The sequence below is a fragment of the Chaetura pelagica genome, unplaced genomic scaffold (assembly GCF_000747805.2).
Source record: "Chaetura pelagica isolate M959 unplaced genomic scaffold, ChaPel_1.0 scaffold111, whole genome shotgun sequence".
NCBI classification, from domain to species: Eukaryota; Metazoa; Chordata; class Aves; order Apodiformes; family Apodidae; genus Chaetura; species Chaetura pelagica.
Window position 1 is genome coordinate 3,567,768 of NW_009952153.1, and position 20,472 is coordinate 3,588,239.

At 38.2% G+C, this 20,472-nt stretch overlaps 1 protein-coding gene across 4 annotated transcripts in view; it reads left to right on the top strand.

The window, feature by feature from the left end:
- PLCB4 (phospholipase C, beta 4) overlaps positions 1 to 20,472 on the top strand; it is an 88,106-nt gene that overhangs the window by 59,520 nt on the left and 8,114 nt on the right. For all 4 annotated transcript variants that reach the window (XM_010007137.1, XM_010007129.1, XM_010007144.1 and 1 more), the window contains 6 exons: positions 517 to 566; positions 683 to 748; positions 4,795 to 4,910; positions 9,239 to 9,314; positions 14,529 to 14,704; positions 19,384 to 19,485. In XM_010007137.1, the coding sequence (XP_010005439.1) occupies positions 517 to 566; positions 683 to 748; positions 4,795 to 4,910; positions 9,239 to 9,314; positions 14,529 to 14,704; positions 19,384 to 19,485 (586 nt within the window). The remainder of the gene's footprint in view (positions 1 to 516; positions 567 to 682; positions 749 to 4,794; positions 4,911 to 9,238; positions 9,315 to 14,528; positions 14,705 to 19,383; positions 19,486 to 20,472) is intronic.

Here is a 20,472-nt window from a genome sequence, read left to right on the forward strand (position 1 = left end):
CTGTGATTTTAGTGTTTTAAACTGGGAGGAGTAGTATATCTAATCTCAGTTAACCCTTGCTGTAGTCATGTAGAACCTTACCCAAGAAGCCTCTCCCCTGAAGCCTTTGGTGCCAGAGCAATCTCCAGCTACGAACCAAAATTCAAAAGTTTGCCTGATTCAATTTTAATGTACTTAAATGGTTTGCTGTGTTTGCAGAAAAGGAGCTTTTTTCAAGTCTTTGCTGTGTTTTGACACTTCAGGACTGTAAGAGATGAAAATATACTCATTAACCTGCAGTTTCTTTTGTCACAAGGCAGCTGATTGAGCAGTGCATTTGAAAAGCAAACTATATATCTTAGCTGTATCCTGATGAACAATTTTCTCATTAACCTGCAATTATTTTTAATGTGGTGAAAAGCATTAATTAATGGCTAACTTAGATGTAGGTTTCTGCGTTAAAATTTAAAATTTAAAAGTATGAGTATATACTAGGATGTATGAAAGTTTAGCTAAACTGTATCAATACCTTTCTAGGTATAGACCTTATCCCTCAAGTGAAGATAGAAGATTTAAAGCAAATGAAGGTAAGTATGGACAGAAGCTTTTCAATATGTGTTTCTGATTATTCAAGTAGCCAGGATTTTATCTGGTTACAGTCAATATGACCACAAAAAAATTGATCCAGATTCTTTTTTTGCAGGCTTATATAAAGCATTTAAAGAAACAGCAGAAAGAGCTGAATGCCTTAAAGAAGAAACATGCAAAGGTATGATCATTGAGAGCCCTCTGAGCAACACATTCTAATTGAAAAAAGTTGCAGCACCGACTAGCTCAGACTGCTCCTACTTAAATTGTAGGAAAAAAAATAGGGAACAGTAGTTGGACCACCAAGAAAGGCATATGTGTTTTAAATGTAGTAAAGCTCCAGTGAGTGAATTTTCCCTTTAGCAACCCTTTATATGTCTCCCTGAGTCTCAGTGAATGTTTGTTTGACCCATATAAGCATCCAAAGCTCACCTTTTTCAGGTAATGATTTTATCTAGCTCCCTCATGCATGACATATTGACAGACAGCCTGGAAAACAAAGGCAGTAATGATGTGAGAGGGTGCTGCATTGAAGATGGGCACTGGAGAGACTGCAGAATTACCAGAGAGAATGAAAAACCGCCATACTCAATGATACCTGATATATGTAACCCACAGTAGTGTAAGGAAATCTTAGCTAGGACTGCACTTGCTAATGTTAAAAGATTGATCTATCTGTTCAGGCTTGCACTTGCTTCCTCTAATGAGAGGAAAAAATTGCCAGCCACAGTCTGAAAATGCTGTGCACTCAGAAGGGCTTTCAGCGTTAGCTCAAGCACAGCTATTTTAGGGTTGAGCCAGCCTGTGTCCTGCTGGTCTGAAGTACAGAGCACAAGTCTGTCCTAGCAAGAAAGTGCCTGTCTTGAGTGTGCCTTGCTAAAGGCTGCAGGAAGGACAATTTCTTCAGCTTGAAGAGAAGCAGAAAAGTGTGGCCATGTTAGCTCACAGATGATGTTAGGGAAGTGCTTGGTGTAGTCATCAGCTGGGATGCAGCAGGAGAGCTCTGTGGTTAGTTATTTGTGATCAACTTGAAAAAACTGTGTATTAAGAAGAGTGAACTTAACCATTCCAGAAACAGGTTGGCTCTCATTTAGCCGGAGACACTCCAGAGATCTGGAGGAATAAGTAAATGAAGTATGATTGTTCATGTTGTTCAAGGAAAGAAGGGCACATATAAAGCTCTGCAAAGACAGAACAAAGCTTTTAAGGAAATCCTGAAGGACTCCAAGGGAATAATACAGCAAGTAGAAATCAAAATCAGGACAAACTATATTAAATACTGGAGAGTGTTAGTATTTCATAGCAAGTCCGGGTTCAGAGTCAGCGTGCAAGAATAGTTCTTCCGCTCCTGAAGAACCTGTTCAGTTCTGCAACAGCTGTTGCCTCTATTTTTTGAACCAAACCTTGTACTGAGTTTGTGGCCTGAATAGGAAGGGAAGAGAGAGTTTAAAGGGAAGAGTGACTATTCTCAGGCTGGTTTAGTCTTTGAAAAGCTAAGTGTACAGGTCTATGACAGAGGTAGCATTGTGCTGCTGTTGGGATTGCTAAAGAACAGATAATTGCTCTTATGGGCAAGAACATGATTCAAAACAGCCCATTTACTTGCACTGTGAGCTAGTTCCACCTAACAGGGCATTGTGATTTGGAATGAGACAGGTCACTGTGAGAAAACAGTGAAGCTAACACAGATTCCTTTGATGATGACATGAGAAATACAGTATTTTTATGGGTGAATGTGTTGCAAGGATTATATGTCGGTCTTTGTAGTTAACTACTTGGGCAAATTCTTTGTCATCTGTTGGACAATAAGCAAAGCTAGTCCTACAGGATAGGTCAGGAAGGAAGTGTCCCTGTCAAGAAAAGAGTGAGCTTTCTTGAGAATCCTCACCTTAACAAATGGACTTTGGAAAAAAAACATTATTTGTATAGGATCAACTCTCAGCGTTATCTTATTGCATGAGATTATTGAGGTGCCACAAGAACCGGTGGGATCTGAAGAGTTGGTATCAGAAAGGCCAGGCTCCTGGGGTTCTGTCTGTGTGAAAAATGTCATCGCAGGCATGTTTTGCCACTTTAAAGTAGATTAGCAGCTGCTGCAAGGAGTTTGAAACTGTTGGCCCATCTGTGGATTGTGTTCTTTTATGTAATCTATAATGCTGCCATTATTTAAGGGACAGTGTGCAGTAAACAGTGTGCGATATCTTCAAAAGTACAGAAAACAACATCCTTCATGTGTCTGTTTAAAAACCAGGCATGTGAAATGCACCTTTTTAATACCAGTACACAGAAATGCCATCAAGCAAAACAGAATACTTTTGTAGTAGCAATTTTTTTGCAAGGAATAACTTTCTCTTGAATCTTAGGTCTGGGAACCTGTGCTTTTGGTGATTTGAAAATAATATGTCCAGCTACTTCTCTATATTGCTGAAATGTTTTTCTTTAAACAATGTATTAATAAAAACACCTACAGTAGTCAGCTTTTGAAATAAAGTAATCCCTGCCCACATTCCCTGAAGTAACTTTAATTTCCCAGTGTGAATATTACTGTGCAACTGCAGAATGGCTGATGTGTCTCAGTAACAAGCATTGACTTCTATCTTTTTTATCAAGTTTGATCTTGAGTACTGTTTAGGTAAAATATCTGTGTTTTGGATTTTTTAAAATATTTTGCAGGGATGTCAATTAGTTTTTTAGCTTCTTGGGTTATACACAAGAGGAAGCATAGTGAAGGATTATCTTGATATATTCTCTAACAGTAAACAGTACAATGGATGGTTGTGGAATACATTTCTAGAGGTTTCAAGCAAGACAGTGGTAGCCACAGATTGCCCTCTTAAGGAATTTAATATCATAGAATCATAGAATCACAGAATCATAGGGGTTGGAAGGGACCTCGAAAGATCATCTAGTCCAACCCCCCTGCCAGAGCAAGGTCACCTAGAGGACATCACATAGGAACGCATCCAGATGGGTTTTGAATGTCTCCAGTGAAGGAGACTCCACAACCTCCCTGGGCAGCCTGTTCCAGTGCTCTGTCACTCTTACAATAAAATTTTTTTTTCGGATATTCACCTTGAACCTCCTATGCTCCAATTTGCACCCATTACCCCTTGTCCTGTCACTGGTCATCACTGAGAAAAGCCTAACTCCATCTCCCTGACACTCACCCCTTACATATTTGTAAACATTGATGAGGTCACCCCTCAGTCTCCTTTTCTCCAAGCTAAAGAGACCCAGCTCCCTTAGCCTTTCCTCATAAGGGAGATGTTCCACTCCCTTCATCATCTTAGTAGCTCTGCGCTGGACTCTTTCAAGCAGTTCCTTGTCCTTCTTGAACTGAAGGGCCCAGAACTGGACACAATACTCCAGAAGCGGCCTCACCAATGCAGAATAGAGGGGGAGGAGAACCTCTCTTGACCGACTAGGAACAGTTTTTTCATCCCCTTCCATAGATAACTTCCTCTGCCACTTCACCAATGCAAGTCACATAACTATAGTAGTAACAGCAGGTTGGCACTGATATGTCATACTCCACAGGTAGCCCTAAATGTGCTGTCCTGTTTGGGACCAGGGTGGGAAACAGGCAGTGGTTATTAGCAGCAGTCTGCACGTGTAGCTGAAAGTCATATTGCACAGCTTACTGTCATTTGCCAAGGGAGATGCTCTGCAACAAGACAGAATTTCTTAATTATAAGATTGCTGTGGTAATTAGGGGTCATGGGCCAGGTATTCAGAATGTCAGTTGTTAATAATTTGATTTTTAGCTATTGTTTGAACTTAGAGCTATTTGATTTGCAGTGGCCAAGGGGCTAGCACTGTATTCGGTGTGAGATATGAGAGGAAGAGGGGGCTGGGCTAAGTCTTGTTCTCCTCTGCTTTCAGAAAATTTGAATGATATAATTAGAGCTTTTAAATATGTTTTTTTACATTACACTTAAATGAACATTTATTTAAAAAGATTATGTATTTTCCTGTTGTTCTTTGGTTAATAAGGTCACCATATACCATATTTTTAAGGTCTCCTATAGATTCTCATTTTTCAAACAAAGAATAAATGTTTTAACATTTACTGTAGAATATCTGGAACCTTTAATACCAAATGTCTAAACCAGATTAAATTCCATGTCTAAGTTTTCTGTTTCTACACTGCACTGATATTTTTACACTGTAAGAAAGCTAAACATTAAACATCCAGCAACCTAATTGTAAGGTCCTACTGTTTTCCAGGAGCACAGCGCTATGCAGAAGTTGCACTGCACACAAATTGATAAAATAGTGGCACAATATGATAAAGAAAAGGGATCATATGAGAAAATGTTAGAGAAGGCAATGAAGAAGAAAGGGTAAGATACTATTTTAAATACTTTTTTTTTGGACTTAAATGTTATGCTTTTGTTGTCTGGAATAAAACATTTGCAAAAAGGTCATTTGTATGAATGAATTGCAGCTTGAACCAGTGTCCTACATCAAACTGACTATGAACTGCTTGAAGGCTCTAACAATGGGCTGTAAATATTGTACTCTCTTGGCCTTTGTCTATTCTTCTACTATCAGAGTTTGAAAAGTAAAAGCAAAGGAGTTGCATCAATTTTTTATTTCTGTGGTCTGATCTCGTCTCACTGCATTCCCCAGGGAATGTCACTGAGAAATGTTCAGTGAGAGCAGTCCAAGGACCTCATTAGCTCTACTGACAAAATAGAAGCAATGAATTGACTTTGGGGAAAAGGGTGGCTTCTAAATCCTGTTTCAGAACAATGGAGTTTTGCTGTGCTGTCAAGTTTAAGTTTCTTTTTACCCAAGACCCTTCAGAGTCTCAACTGGGATAAATCAATATTCCTCCTTTGACTTGAGTGAAGCTGCTGTTTTGGATTGCAGTAGTTGAGGGCCTGGGACATTATCTGTGTGAACGTCTTAATTGTACTTGAAAAGTTCCTGGAGCGTAGTGGTGACTTTAAGAAAATCTCCCTCTTGTAGTCCCAGCTGCGATAAAGTAGCAGAAGCTGTCATTGCCTTGCTGCTTTTCTGTAATCTGGCAGCAGCTGCTTCTCTCCACCTTTCACCCTATGCTTGAGGTTTATTGTCTAATACTGACCTACAGCAGGAATTACTTTATTGAGTTCTGTATAAACCTATGCTAATAGTTAGCCTAAATTTCCTATTGTTGTCATCTGGCAACAGCAACTGGCAGCCAACTCACTGAATGCTAAACACAGATGCCTCTTTGGCATTGGATTCTTCCACAAACATTTTTTGTTTTATAAATGATTTGAAATGGCAGTGGGTTTTGAGTGCGCATGTTACGAACTTGAAACAGAACAGACCTAGATCTGTCAAAAGTAAATAAGGTAAGGATAATTCTTCTCACTACATTATGAAGAGTTCACAAGCTCTTTTAAAAGCTCATGTTGGTTTCTTTTGTCCAAGAAAGAACTAAAGGCACCCAAATACTTCTAGTCAAAGTAGTTCCTTCAAAAAAATTACTACTTCTCCAAACAGAGAGGAAACAATGACAGGACTAATTAATTAAATCTGGGTTTGATTCCATTTCCATTGAATATAACACAGAAGAAGGTTATTGATGTAGCTGGATTAGTAAGTACAGTCAGGGCAGTACTGGACATTGAACCATAATTATCTCAAGGGGAGAAAGTCTTCCCAGTGTCCTGGTATTGATGAATCTCAAGAAGAGTCACATACCAGTATGTTGTCCCGAGAAGAAGCCAGTGCCTCTGCCTGTCCAGGCAAAAGAGCAAATGAAGGTATGTCAGAGAGTTAAATGCGGTAATGGCTGTCTGTGCAGTAAATAGTGGAAAGTGCTGGGTAACAATGGTGCCTGAGTAACCCAAATGGGACAAGTATAAAAGTAGTTGATAATTTGATGGCCAGTTTGACATAATTTCATTGGCTATTTGCAGTGTCTTTTCTTAATTCTATAAGACTTCTCTCAGGGACACCAAAACCTTTATGCTAGTTTTAAATTATCTGAAAAAGTTTACATTAAAAAAAAGAAAAAATTACTATTCCAGAAGCAGATCCAATGCACAGCAAAACATTCCTTGCCATGACTCCATACTTCCCATGGACTCCAGAATTCTCAGTCATCTGATGGTTTTTCAGTGTTACAAGAATAACTATTGGTGTCTACTAAACAGCTTAATCAAATCTAACATCAGCACTGTCTTTCTGTGAAAACACTGTTCTGTATTAAAGCATTTGAAGGGCTTCCTTCAGGGTCATTGTGTATGCAGCTCTGAAAGCCCATTCAGCAAGGTACTTATGCACACACTTCTCTTCACCCCATCTGTATGGGGTATTTAATGACATTTTTAGAAGTGAATACATTGGTTAAGACTTACAGACTTCATTTAACTGAAATGAGCTGATGAATAAGGGGTCCTGGGCTCAGTGAGTACAGGACATGTTCCATTTCCATGGCTGTCTTTTTGGAACTTTTACAAGCAATAAAAATTATAAAATAACATGGAAAACCTGTTTTCAAGGCATTAATATCAAAACTGTTAGATACTTCCTGAAAAAAAAGGCTTCTTGATAGGTTTATAGAAGACTTACTCTTCTGATTTTGTTGTGCAGTTTTTCAAGATTCGTTTCTGCCACATGGTGTGACAAATGTCAACTGCATACTGTTCAGCAAAGTAGAATCTTTTAATCATATGCTAATTCACAGACAGATGGACAGGATTTTTTGCTCCCCGTGCTATTTCTGTCATACACTTCAAATGCTTAGAAATCTCAGAGAGGCTTATGGGGAAATTTATGCTCATGTTTCCACTCTGAAATGGAGTTGAGGGCACATAACAACCCTTCTGATTTATTAGGACTGTCTAGAAATTCAAGTGTATGTGTGTGCCTGAGCACAGACAGGTGACATTGGGTTGGGCCGTCCTTGGGTATTTGTATCCAACTATGACTCAATGGTTGAACCTTGGATTGCACTGCAGCTGGGGACAATTCCCATTACATCCAGCCAGACTGGAAGTTGCCTTGAGATATAACGAAAGCTACATTTTCAGATAAGGGATCAGTCAGTGGTTTTGATGACTGAAATTTTGAAAAGTCTAGTAATTGAACAAATTAGACTAATCTGAGATAAAATATGTTTGATTCACCTAAGGAACAATCTCTTCCATAGTGTATGACAAATAATCTGTGAATAATAGACAGTCTCTGATTACAGCTACCCACATACGTCGTCAAAGACACTTTCTTTGCAGATTTGTTTTTTTCCGGCAGTGGTCAGAACATGTCTTTATATTACTTCCAACGTGTCACACGAGTGTTAGAAATCTCTGCAGAAAGATTCTGTAGAAATTCTTCTGGTGGCCCTTGGGAACACAAGGGACATCACACTACTATTTTCAGTAAGGGCTTTCCTGGTGCTGTTTGATTAAGTTTTCTGCTCATCTCCATAAGTTTTGCAGTACTTTGGTATTAAAATAGGATTTTAACTTGTTAAGAGTTTAAAAAATCTTCTTTTCTAGAGCAAACATGGATTAATGTTACTGCAGTCAAGCAAAAGTCATTCTTATTAGGGCCAGCTTCAGATGATAAAATGAATGTGGCTCCATCCACTCAGTGGATGATCCCACACAGAAATATTGCAGTGATGTTACAGTAGACTCCTCTCAATATATTGTATTATTCCAAACCAAAAAAACAGAGATTTCCAATGTGTGAATTTGTATTCTGTAGTAAAAGCTCCTCTCTGTAAAAAAGGAAACAAAATTGATAAAGGTGGAGCCTGGCAGCCTTCAAAAATGTATTGACTTTAGTGAGACAGTAATTGAAATTCCTCTTGCAACTGCAAAGGAATAGTTTTTTTGTGCATCTGTAGCCCAAGTAGTTGAGCTTAGTGAAGGAAATTCTGTGGGTGAGAGGTAGAAGTTATCCATCTCCTAACCCACAGGCAAATCAGGAAGGCTTCAGCATGGCATTTTACCAGCCCATTCCTTAGAATCATGGACTCTGCCTGCATAAAACAAGTTTAGCAACTTGCATTCAACCCCATTCAACACAGAGGCCAGGCTGTATTCAGCTTGTTGCAGGAGTGAGTCTTCAAGATTTTTTGCTTTCCAAGTCATATAAGGACTGTCATGGCTTGCATTCATTTATGCAAGTTGGTGTGGTCTGCAAAGGTGAAGATCCCCCCCTTTGCAACCCTCTTTGCAACCCCCTCACAGGAAGCAACAGGCGTTCAAATTCAGTATGCCCAAATTGTTCTTTAAGGTCGTGATGACTTCTTTCTTTCTGCCTCAAATTAAAAACAAGTAGCAAAAATTTCTTTTAAAACAGAGGATAGAATCATGCCAAAGCAATGAATGTGCCTGTAAATTTTCAGGCAGAAGCTGCTTTCTCTTGGCAAAGTATTTTAAGCCTGGAAAAGGAACCAAGTGCCATAAAAGGAGATGCTTGACACATCCTCAGCAACAGATAATTGCAGGGCAAATCTAGAGTTAATCATGTGGTGTTTGAATTGAATGATCATTAATCCAACAATATTTTGTAAGTTGTGAATAAATTGCCAGAAGAAGTAATTTCATTCCAATACGCCACAGCAGTTCAACTTTGATTAAGATTTTAATTAGTAAGAGCTGAATGAGTGGGAAGATGTTTAACTTGTGGCACACATTTTAATTTTCCTTTTTTTTTGTAGAGGAAGTAATTGTCTTGAATTGAAGAAAGAAACAGAAATTAAAATTCAGACACTAACATCGGATCACAAATCTAAGGTAAGCAAACAGCCAATTTTAACACATGCAGCATCTGAAAGGGAGATTTTGGGACCCATGTGGCAGTTAATTTTCTTGGAAGCATATAAATGATTTTTAGCAGTTGAAAAGAATGAGACTAATTGAGTGTCTAAAAGTATTCTTTAAAAAAAATGTAAAAACAACATTAATTTCCTGCCATTTTAGAGGTATTGAAGACAGTGCCATATTCTTTCCTCATGGAACTAAATTGGTCATTTTTGTCACTTCTAGCTAAAAAAAAAAAAAAAAAAAAAAAAAAAAAAGAGAGAGATTAATATATTCTTCATGAAATTTGGATGCTAAATACTTTCCCAAAATATATACATGAAGAAGTTTATTTTTCATTTTCCATCACTGTCACCATGGACAACACTTGCTAGTCTGTCTCAAACAGAAGAAGTCCAGGTTGCTCTTGAACCAAGTGCCTTCTTATTTCCAATAAATTTTTTCTCCATTGCTTATTTGCATTTTCTTCTCCAAGGTGCTGGAGAATAAAAGTGCTCTGAGACTCAACCTCAATACATGTGAACAGGCTGTTCTCAAGCTGTGATTCATGGCTCACATTGAGTTGCTTAGAACTGCTTCCTCTATGCTTCCATACCACTACTTCATATTTCCTTTGAAAGTTTTGTCTACCACCTGTTGACATGCTTCCAAGTTTCTGAAAGATATCCAAACTAGAGGGTGACAGGTACACTAGAAGACACATCCATGTACAAAATTATCTGGATGGAGAAGAGTACAGGAGACTGCAGCACAGGGGAGTTACTGTAAAAGCTGAAACCTGTGAAAAGAATCAAACAAGCACAGAAAAATGTAAACAAAAGCAGCCACATCTTTGAGACTAGAATAAGGTAATTTTCATCTTTTCTTCTCCTAATTTTATTATTTGGTATTACTATATCATGTGGAGAAGATCCTGGTTTTCTAAACAAGGTTTATTTCTTGTTGTTTCCTGCTCAGCCAAAGATGTAGGAAAATCCTCAGGAATCAAACCTGGTGTATTGTCTTATTTCCCTGTCTCCTTCTCCTATGAGAAGTCCAGAACCTTCTTCTTTAACAAAAATGAAAACAAAAGTTCACAACTTAAAAAAAAACAACAGATAAGTAATGCATTTCTTAGTGAAATAAACTCTCTGAGGAGCACTGTCTCCCTATCATCCAGAGCTCAGCTTCAAAACTAATTTGAAGTTATGTTGTGTAGAAAATTCTTTGCTATGATTTCTGCTTCTCACCTGTGTCATTCACAGTCTGGAGTTAAGAGGTGTGATTCATACACAAGGGAAATCCAAGTTTTCATTAATCTTCCAAATCCAATGAATGTGACTCACGTTTTCGCTTCCCACAAATGTGTGCAGTTTCTGAGCTCTATTCCTTTTAAGATTCTACTTTCAAGCTGGTTCCTGTCAATTTAATCCATACCTGGAAACGAGATTGCTTTTTGTCCACACCCACATCAGGTTTTAGGATGACATTGTCAAAGGACACTTAAATGTAAGCTCCTTTGATATGTTAAACCTCTGTGTGTTGGCTAATTCCTGAAGAACTCTTCTGCAAGTCATCTGCCTCAGTGGTTTGTTTTCTCTAGGTTAGTTTAGTGATTTCCAGTATCTTGCTCACTGCAGTTCCATCAAAATTGTCCAATTTTAGCATTCTCACAGACTTCTTTTGCTTCAGTTGCTGTGTGTGAGCCCTTGAATTATTCCTGGAGATGATTCAAAGGTTTGCAACCAACAGGTTGGAAAATAGTACACAAGACCATAGGGAAATTAACTTTTATCCTAGATAAAGGTAGGTGCAATTAAATTAGATTAAATTCTGAGATGCTGAATGCATTACACTGATACAGTGGGAGTTTGATTAATTAACAGTTGTTCAGCATTTCTCAGCATTTGGCCCAGTAATTTTGATACTGGATTGTACCATAATTCAGCTTTAATTACATGTCCTCCACTGGAGTTCCATGTCACAATGGGCATGTACACTTTTAGCACCAAAGAGACCTTTTCACCTACAAAAGTCTTCCTGTCATGAGGAGACATCCAGCCCAAGTTTGGCATAAAATATTTAAATTTGATCTGAACGTCCCAGTGTGTATTTCACACACAATTAACCTAGCAGATGTAAATTACTCCCCTGCATTAAAAAAGTAGGTCCCAATATCAAGCAGGCAGAGGATGAAAAGAAAAAAAGGAAAGATTACTTCAAAGATTCCTCCTTCTAGAACTTAGTGAGTCAATAAACATCTTGCATATATGCTGTGCAAAAGAAAGTCCTTTATCGAGATTTTAATTAGTCTCTTAGGCCCAACGTAGGAACAGATGAAAGGACAAGATTGCAAACCCAGGCTGTCTAACAGGGAAGAGAGAAGTTAGCTAATGGATATTTTTCCCATCCTTTTGGATAAGCAGCAGTACCTTAATAGTGGAAAGTAGGACAAGAGCACAGCCCTGTACAAATGAAATGGTCTATTTCACTATGATCTTAATAAATTGAAGAAAAGCAGGGATGTGGACTGAATTTACTACCTCGGAACTTTGAAGTGTATCACAGATCTGCAGCAAAATTGGGGTTCAGATTATTTAATGGTCTCAAATTCTAAGGTAATCTGAATCTGAGTCAAACTCGGTATTTCAAGTCTTATTACTGTTATTTGATAAATCCCTTACATCCGTCTCCTCAGGTTGTATCTTGCTCTACATGAAATGAGATTTCCAGCTTGCATGATATTTAAGAAAAGGAATCTTCCCTTTCTCTCCCACCCTCAGACAGAAACTTGTTTTATGAGAAGCTATGCCAGCTTCTTAGACTGCATGCTGATTTTGAAATTAATCGCACATCACTAGCACATCTGTCCATGACACAAGCAGGTTTTTTTAATGATTCTTGCTTCCTGTCTTCTCAGATTAAATGCTTAAAGTACTGCCATGCGTAAGTCTCCTTGCAGGTTTCTTCTTTGGGAGTTGGACTTGAGGATCCTTATTTGTTCCTTCCAACTCTGGATATTCTCCGCTTCTATTCTTTGGTATCAGCGTACTGGAGATACAGGGTTCCTGCCTTTGTGTTTCTCTGTAGTGTATTAAATTAGCCATTTAAAAACAATTACCATGTTATTCATTTGCAATGGGCCTATGAGTCTTTGTTTCTCTGCATTTGTTTCACTGTTTTATTAAGTCATGACTCTTTGCTTATGCTTCCTGGGTCACATAATAGCACTTATCTTTTTATAATATTAATACTTTCTAATGTTCTGATCATGGAAGTTTTCTGAATGTGTGGACCCCTAATGCTGTGGTCCCAACCACACCCAGATACTCTGGACTTCAGATCTACATGTTACCTTTTTTTCTCCAACTCATAGATGGAGGTGGCTCCATCTGGAAATTCTACATTGAATATAAATAAATAAGGAATGGGTTTTCCCAAGAACTCCAGCCATGACTTAGTTTTAGCTCCCCTGAAGTCCACTCTTAAGTCTCCCTAAGGGTAGATAAGGGGTTGATAAGAGGTTGTCAACACTACTGAGAGGAGATTCATGCAATCTTACTGAAGTGTCTAGTTGCTTGAGACCCTGCACATATGAGAGACATCTCCAGACAGTGTTTAGGTGTGATAAATCCTGCTTTGATAGTGTTCACCTATTTTCCTCAGTAGTACAAAGAGGTCGGACTGAACTTGGTCCTAACTTAAGTGTGTTAGGTGTGTGCCAGAGGTGACCTTGAGTGTGCCACTCAACTTTGCAAAAACTCCATCTGAAAATTGTCTCTTTCTCATCAACAGTCTGAGCCATTTGAAAATTGAATCATCATGTTTTTCTGGCTCTCAAGGCAGTACTGCCTTATGAACATTTTATTAAAGAGACTACTCATACTAACTGCTCCACATCCTTCAGTGTCTTTATCACTTCATAGTTGATAGTCTCTGCCTTAGAAGTACATTTACCCATGTGCACGAAAGAAGCATGGCTTATTTTGCTGGAGGTACACTCACTCTTAAGCACCCTAATGAATTAGGCCTACATTAGTCATCTGGATCTCCTGCCTCAAAATGCTTTTTTTTTTTTTTCTGACAGCTGCAGAAAACTCCAGGTAATTCTCTGTCAGCACCTTCTGCTTCTGATCCTATCTTGTTTCACATGGGACCAGTATTTTAACTGATCTGTTACAAAATTACTGTTTTTGAACAGAGACTGGGGTCTTTAAGGTCCCCTCTCCTTTCACCATCATCAGTGTGTGCAGGAGAGTCTGTTCTAGACATCTAAAATGCTAGCATGGGTTTCTGACTTTCTGAGGAATATGGTGGCAATTTTTGATTTGAAGAAAAACATTTCATTTTCATACATGACCTAAATGCTATTAGTTACTGTAGCAGCAGTTGAAATGACTACCTGAAAATAGGTTTATTGTGAGGCGTATTTTGTGTACCATTTATAGAAAAGCAGGATAGCTTGTCAAAATACCAAAGATAATTGCTAAAGAAAATAAAAGATATATTTCTATTAGCTTCTCTTCTAAACCACTGAGTGCAATATATTATTATAATAATAAATTTGGTGGTTTAGACTTCTTTATATTGTTTCTTGGGAACTTTCCAAAACTTTAATCTCATTATCCTTGTGAGTCTTAGGAGATAAGCAAGAGAAGAATACTTGTCAGATTCCCAGCTGACTTATTGAATATAAACCAAAGATACATAGCTCATCTTCAGATACAGGTTGTCTTAAATGCAGGATTTGTCTGTAAATAGACCGTGTCTGTAAAATTGCCCCCACAAAATCAAAGACTGTATTTAAGCCCTCAGTGAAATCCAGCTCACTAGATATTTTTTTCCACTGTTTATTTCAGTACTTTTAATTTCTTTTTTTTCTTGGCAACTGAAACTGTAAAACTGTTTTATTATTAACTCACTGTTAGGGAAGGTTTTAAAATAACAGTAGTACAGTCAAGAGCATAAATGCAGCCAGTTTATTCAGTTCATTTTAGATAACAGAGTCCTCATAGTAAGGTTTTGGTTTACATCTGTTTATATAATATATGGTAGCATCCTGAAGCAGCTTAATTTGTGTAACTTCATTTTTTGCATTCTTTATAATGTCTTTGTATGGTTGTCTTTGTATCATCTTCAGCAGCAGTAGCAGTTGATCTCCTAGCCTAGTTGAGAACCTCTTGCAAAGCTGCTGTTCCTTCTCTACAGGTCAAAGAGATTGTGGCACAGCACACTAAAGAGTGGTCTGAGATGATCAATACGCACAGTGCAGAAGAGCAGGAAATCCGGGATTTACACTTGAACCAACAGTGTGAACTACTGAAGAAACTGCTGATAAATGCTCATGAACAACAAACCCAGCAGCTAAAATTTTCACATGACAGGTGAGCAGGGCAGTGCTACCTGATAATGAGGGCTTGGTTTGTGTCTGCTTTGTAGAATGTTTTAGTTTCTTGTGTTAATAGCTCTCTAGTGCTGTCAAAGGTGCTGGGCTGTTTGCATTATGGAAGTAAAAGAAGTGGTAATTCACAGTTGAGATAGATGCAGGAATGGACTTCTTAGCTGGGTTAGAGTATCTGAACTTCTTCAAGGCAGCAGATGTGATGAGGCAGCAGTAGTTTTTATCAACTGTGGATGCTTAGACTTTACCCAGGAACTTCAATTCCTAAGTTGGAAACTGAGAAGTATTGAATATAGAAACATTGTCTGGAGTTGATGACAGTTGCGGACGTGTGGGTGTCTAGCACTGGTGATTATAAGAAAGATCCATGAAAAGTAAGATCATAAAAACAACGAGTAGCAGGATAAGCTACATTAGACTGATGCATTGTCTTTATACAATATCCTGTCATAATCACTGAGAATACAGAAGACATTGCATGACACTACTGTCTTGTTGCTTTTGCAATTAACCATCCTGACTATCTGAAATAAATAAAATTAAATATACATGGTATCCACAGTGATAAAAATGCAGTAAGTAGAGGAATAATTTGTTATGCTATGATCTATTATGGAAACAGCCTATAAGCATATGAATGGAAAATGCATATATAATATATATATATATTCATACATACAGAGATATATCTATATTCATATGTAATTGTCTTCAGCATGTTTCACATAAAAAGCATGGTGGATAAATAAATCACATTTGAAGAAGGAATTGAAATGATTTTTTAAATTCCTGAGTGAAAAAACAGCTTATCTTTGCATCAGAGAGAACACATGCTGGGACCTGCAAGTTTTCCATCCAACAGAGAATTGTCCCAGCAAAAGGCTTTTAGTCAGCTCATCTTTATGTTAATCTCTGTTAACCCGTCTATTCGAGCTGTCCTGTAATACATACCTCATCAGAAATGAAGTCCAAAAATGGTTAAATTGTACTACAAATGCATCATTCAAAAGATAGTAGCTAGAGGAAGGTGCGGTCCTTGGTACTGTATCTCTAAATTGTACCTGGCTTCAGCAGCCCAGAGAAATCTCATATTTTATTTTGTTTTTTAAGAGTCTTGCTTTCTGTCCTCTTTGAAATTCACTACAATGCTTAGATAATTTACTAATATATACCATGTGAAAGAAAGGTTTTGGTTTCTGTACACATTTCATTATTCTTCTAGCTTCAATAAAGGCTACTATAGGCAGCTATTCTATCTACACTAGGGCAAGGCTTACATTTTTTAAAGCTTTTTTATCATAATTTTTGGGTTTAGCATTTCTGTATTTCTATGTTGTTTAAACAGCCCTATATTGTTTCTTGTAAACGGCTCATATTCTTAGTAATGGCTCTTGTTCTCTTACTAGAAGTCATTTGTGTTCAGTCCATGTATTGTTCTGCTTTCAGAGCTACTAAGAACCAGACCTCAAAATCTACATTCTGATAAACACTGAGAATTTTTTCTTCACAGCTGTCCGAGCAGTAACAACCTTCAATTTTTTTTCTGCATTATTCATTACAAATAGTGTGTGTTTCTGCTTATTTGGGAATTTGTGTGTAATCCCTGTATGTGCAGGCTGGGGACTTTCCTGCTTAAAACAAATTTAAAACTGTGGGAATCTATGCATGTTTCAGAAGAATTTGGAATGTGGAATACTGAAATGTGCATAATGATGCCCCAAAGAGACTTTGCACTTAATAATTTGTAAGATTCTGTAATAGAATATATTGTGTGTAGGCATATGTTTGCATGTATTTGTGTGGGTGTAGGCAATAATCAGGAGACAACCTGAGTAACTGTAGGGGAAAAAAGGCTGTATCTGCGAGCAGGGTGGGAGATGGACCATGGTCTCAGCATGCTTGTTCTCTGTGAGCAGAGGTAATGAGTTAGCTATCACAGCAGAGGACACAAGCCTGGTAGGAAAGATCAGGAATCTGAAATGATGTCGTTATTTGCTGTAGGGTAGATACTTTTCCCTCCATGTGCAGTACAAAAAGCAATTACAGTTTGTGCTTTGAACTAATTTACAAACAAAGCAGAAGACAGCAGATACTACTAAAAATCTGAAGGTTATTGAACTCCAGGGTGCTGTGCCTCCTGCATTCCCAGACTGGATTAGCTTGACTGACTGGGATGTAGGGAGCTTCCAGCAGTTCAGAAGCCGGGGACATGTAGCTATTATTCACGAGTCTTATGTACTCCAGATACAATAACATAAGTTAGATGCATTTGTGGCTTGTTAGTTTTTTGGGCTTTATTTATTTATTTAATTTATTGGTTTGTGTGGGGTTTTTTGTTGTTCGGCGGGTTTTGTGGGGTTTTTTTAATAGATGAGTTTTCTAGTCATTCAGACAATACTGGTGACATAAAATAACATGTTAATGCACTTTAATGCCATCTAAGTACATGCATAAATTCCAAGGATAGATTACATGTTTAATGTATCCCTTTAAAAGGCATGTTTGTATAAAATTCCAGAGTTGCAGTCAGTATGATACAGTAGGAATTCAGTAGTTAAATCTTGCTGTTCACATGCCATGTTTTTCAGAATCTTTGTTTTCTTTACCATCCTGGCTTATCTACTTGGTCCGGTTATCTCAGGTGACAGGTGTCACCACCCCTGATGGGTAGGAGGGAGTTCTCTGCTGGTGGTGGAGCACTGCCAGGGCACCACAGGCTAAACTTGAGACCAAGTGTGAAGCCCCCCCACCAGGCAGTTGAGCAGTGAACTGGCACAAGAACTTTGGCCCCATCTTTGGGAAACTCTGTTTTGAAGCAGGGAGTGGTGCCTGCAAGTGCTTCATTGTGATTTTAAAAGGATGATAAGATTTTTTAATTTCTTCTGTTAATAATACTTTTTACCTCTTGAAAAAAGTGAAAACCTAACACACCCAAAAAGACCCAACAGAGCAACTCAGAGCTAGGTCATAGTTTGCAGAATGGAGACACAGTTGCATACAGATGTGTTGGCCCTTTCAGTCATATCTGTGGCCAAAGCCTCATTTTGAAATCACCAGTGATGCACAGTAGTCCTCTAATCCTCTTAACTTCTTTCACTTTAAATTGTATCTGATGCAAATAGGCTAAATCAATTTGAACACCTACACTTCACTTTTTTCATACCTTTGAGCACAGTAATAAAATAAATAATTTCAGTACTGCTCTTAAGAGAATGTCCCTGAAAATTACTTTAAATCCAGTATAGAAAATAGAAGATTTTATTTGGAGAAAGGAATGTTGGAATGAATTGTGATTTTGCCACAACGTTTTTTAGAACACAGTCTAATTTTTGTTGTGATACTATTGCTTTTAAATCTGTGTTCAGGAAATGTTTCTCACCTTATGAATTCTTGGAGGAAAAAAAAAATACACTGCATTTCTCAAATAAAACATTAAGCTGTGGAAAATGTAAGTTGCGCAACAAAGTTTACTCATGCTACTTAATTATTAATGTATTTTAGAGCTGAAGGAAAGCTAAAAAAGATTCAGTGACAACATTTCATTAATTTAAGCACACTGTTCTATGCCACACGCCTCCTGTTCTATGCATATGAAATACTTAGAATTTTGGCTTAATAAGCACAATGATTGTTTAATGCTCGACTTAAGATCATGGCCAGAAAAAGAGACTAAGGCACTGCTTTGGTTTACACCGTGAAACTTTTAGATGTTTATGCACTACTGGGGACTTGACAATCCGTTATTTGCTGCCTGATTTCCATATATCATTCCTGTTTAAATAAGCACTTAAGATCAGGAGCTGCAAATGCTGGAATGCTAAGCAGGCAGAAAGCAAGAGCTGGCCTTTTGGGACAGCCCTTTTGGAGTCTGGCTGGCTTACCCTGAGTGACAAAGGCTCCTGCTCACCCACAGCTCATAAGCCATTTCTGTAAGTCAGCATCTGTGGCATTGCTCCCAACAAAAAATCACAATCTCCTTTTCTTTTTAAAACAACAGGATATTTATTCACTTATTTCTGTTTTCCTACTAAACTGAAGAGGTTTTCCACCTCCTGAGTCAAACCCCAGCACTCAGGACATTACACCTGGAAAGTGATTGCCACCCTCCTGTTACAGCTGTCTTGTGTCACACAAAAGGCTACAAGGTTCACGGGGCCAGAAGGAGAAACCAAACACAAGGCTGACCATGCTTTTAATCACAGGGTTCTATTCAGGCCCAAAGCAGAAGTCTTAACAGGAAGTTGGGCAGTTCATACCACTGCTAGCAAATATTCTGGGTACTCACATTGCAGTCATGTTCTGAGTGCAGGATTTGTAAATTTTGTAGGCAGTTTAAAAAGACAAATTGCCTTTTCTTAATGGCTGACAGTACCTCATACTTGGACAACTCATATGCTAGGGAGAAAATGAAAATTTTATACCCTTTTGTAAGATCCAAAGTGTAAAAATGCTTCAAACTGATCTTTCAGATTGTGTTCTCTGCAACAAATGGAGATTTCTGAATGCTTGCTCGAATTGTATACCATCTACCCAGAGGACTTATTCTTTCCTCTTCCTTAATGCTTCAAGGACTAAATTAACCACAGTGTTGAGTAATATTAGAAGGCCAGCCTCAACAACAGTTGCATCTAGGCATTAATTCCTTTGTTTGGTTTTACCTAGGGAAAGCAAGGAAATGCGTGCCAACCAGGCTAAAATATCTATGGAGAATAGCAAAGCCATAAGCCAAGACAAATCTATCAAAAATAAAGCTGAAAGAGAGAGGTAAGCACCAGATCTCCCTTCTTGAGATGGGAAGAATGCCATCAAAGGCTGACAGGTGAACTTATGGATTAATTCTATTAAAACCATGGTTTTATCTGTGGAAACAATATTTGTGCTGAATGTATTTTTAGATGACCATTTTAGGAAAAATGTTGCTTGTCTTGTATTTAGCCATTTCATAAAAGTAATGCCCTGATCAGGGGAACAAAAAGGTTCTTCATGCTTATCAGCTGTGACGGGCAGGTATAGATCTACTCACACTATTAAATTTAAACACGTGTAAGAGTTTTAATGATTGTAGTTAAAATGCTCTTGCTTTTTAAATGAAATGGGGGCCTTTTCGGACTCAGATGGATAAGGTTTGGTTCCAGTTGGAGTGAGAATAAGAGGAGAGGCAGCATCATTGAAAACACACAGTGTGGTGCCAAAGAAAGGCTTTCTCCCTCATCTGTTACTAACATGGAGAGGTGGAACAGAGGAAGGATTGCTAAAAGTGATTATAATCAGCAGAGAAGGGGGGTAGAAAATAGGAGTGAAGAAGCAGGAGATGTACTCCACAACGTTGAGCACACATGTTGCTTCTCCACTCTTGAGCAGAAATGCAGCTCTGTCCCTTATTACGTGCTGTTATTGGAGGCCTGGCCAGCATCCAGGCTCTGCAAACCAACGGCTCCACTGCATTTGGGAAACTGGGTTATTCACAGCACGTTTGGGACTAACAGCAGTAATTGACTTAGGAGACTAGAGAGACATTTGCCAGTACCAGCTACTGTGACTTTTTGGAGGATTGAGCTGCATTCTAAGTTTCTTCTATTTATCCTAAAAGTCTCCAAATAGATAAAAGCAGACACTCCATGATGATGTCTCATAAACCTTCTGGGTTTCCTCTTCACTTTGGGCTTGCCATCTGGCTCATTCTTTCCTCTTTTACATTCCCTCCTTGGTGCTGGGCTATTTTGGTCAAAAGGCTTGAACTTGTTCCTGCTG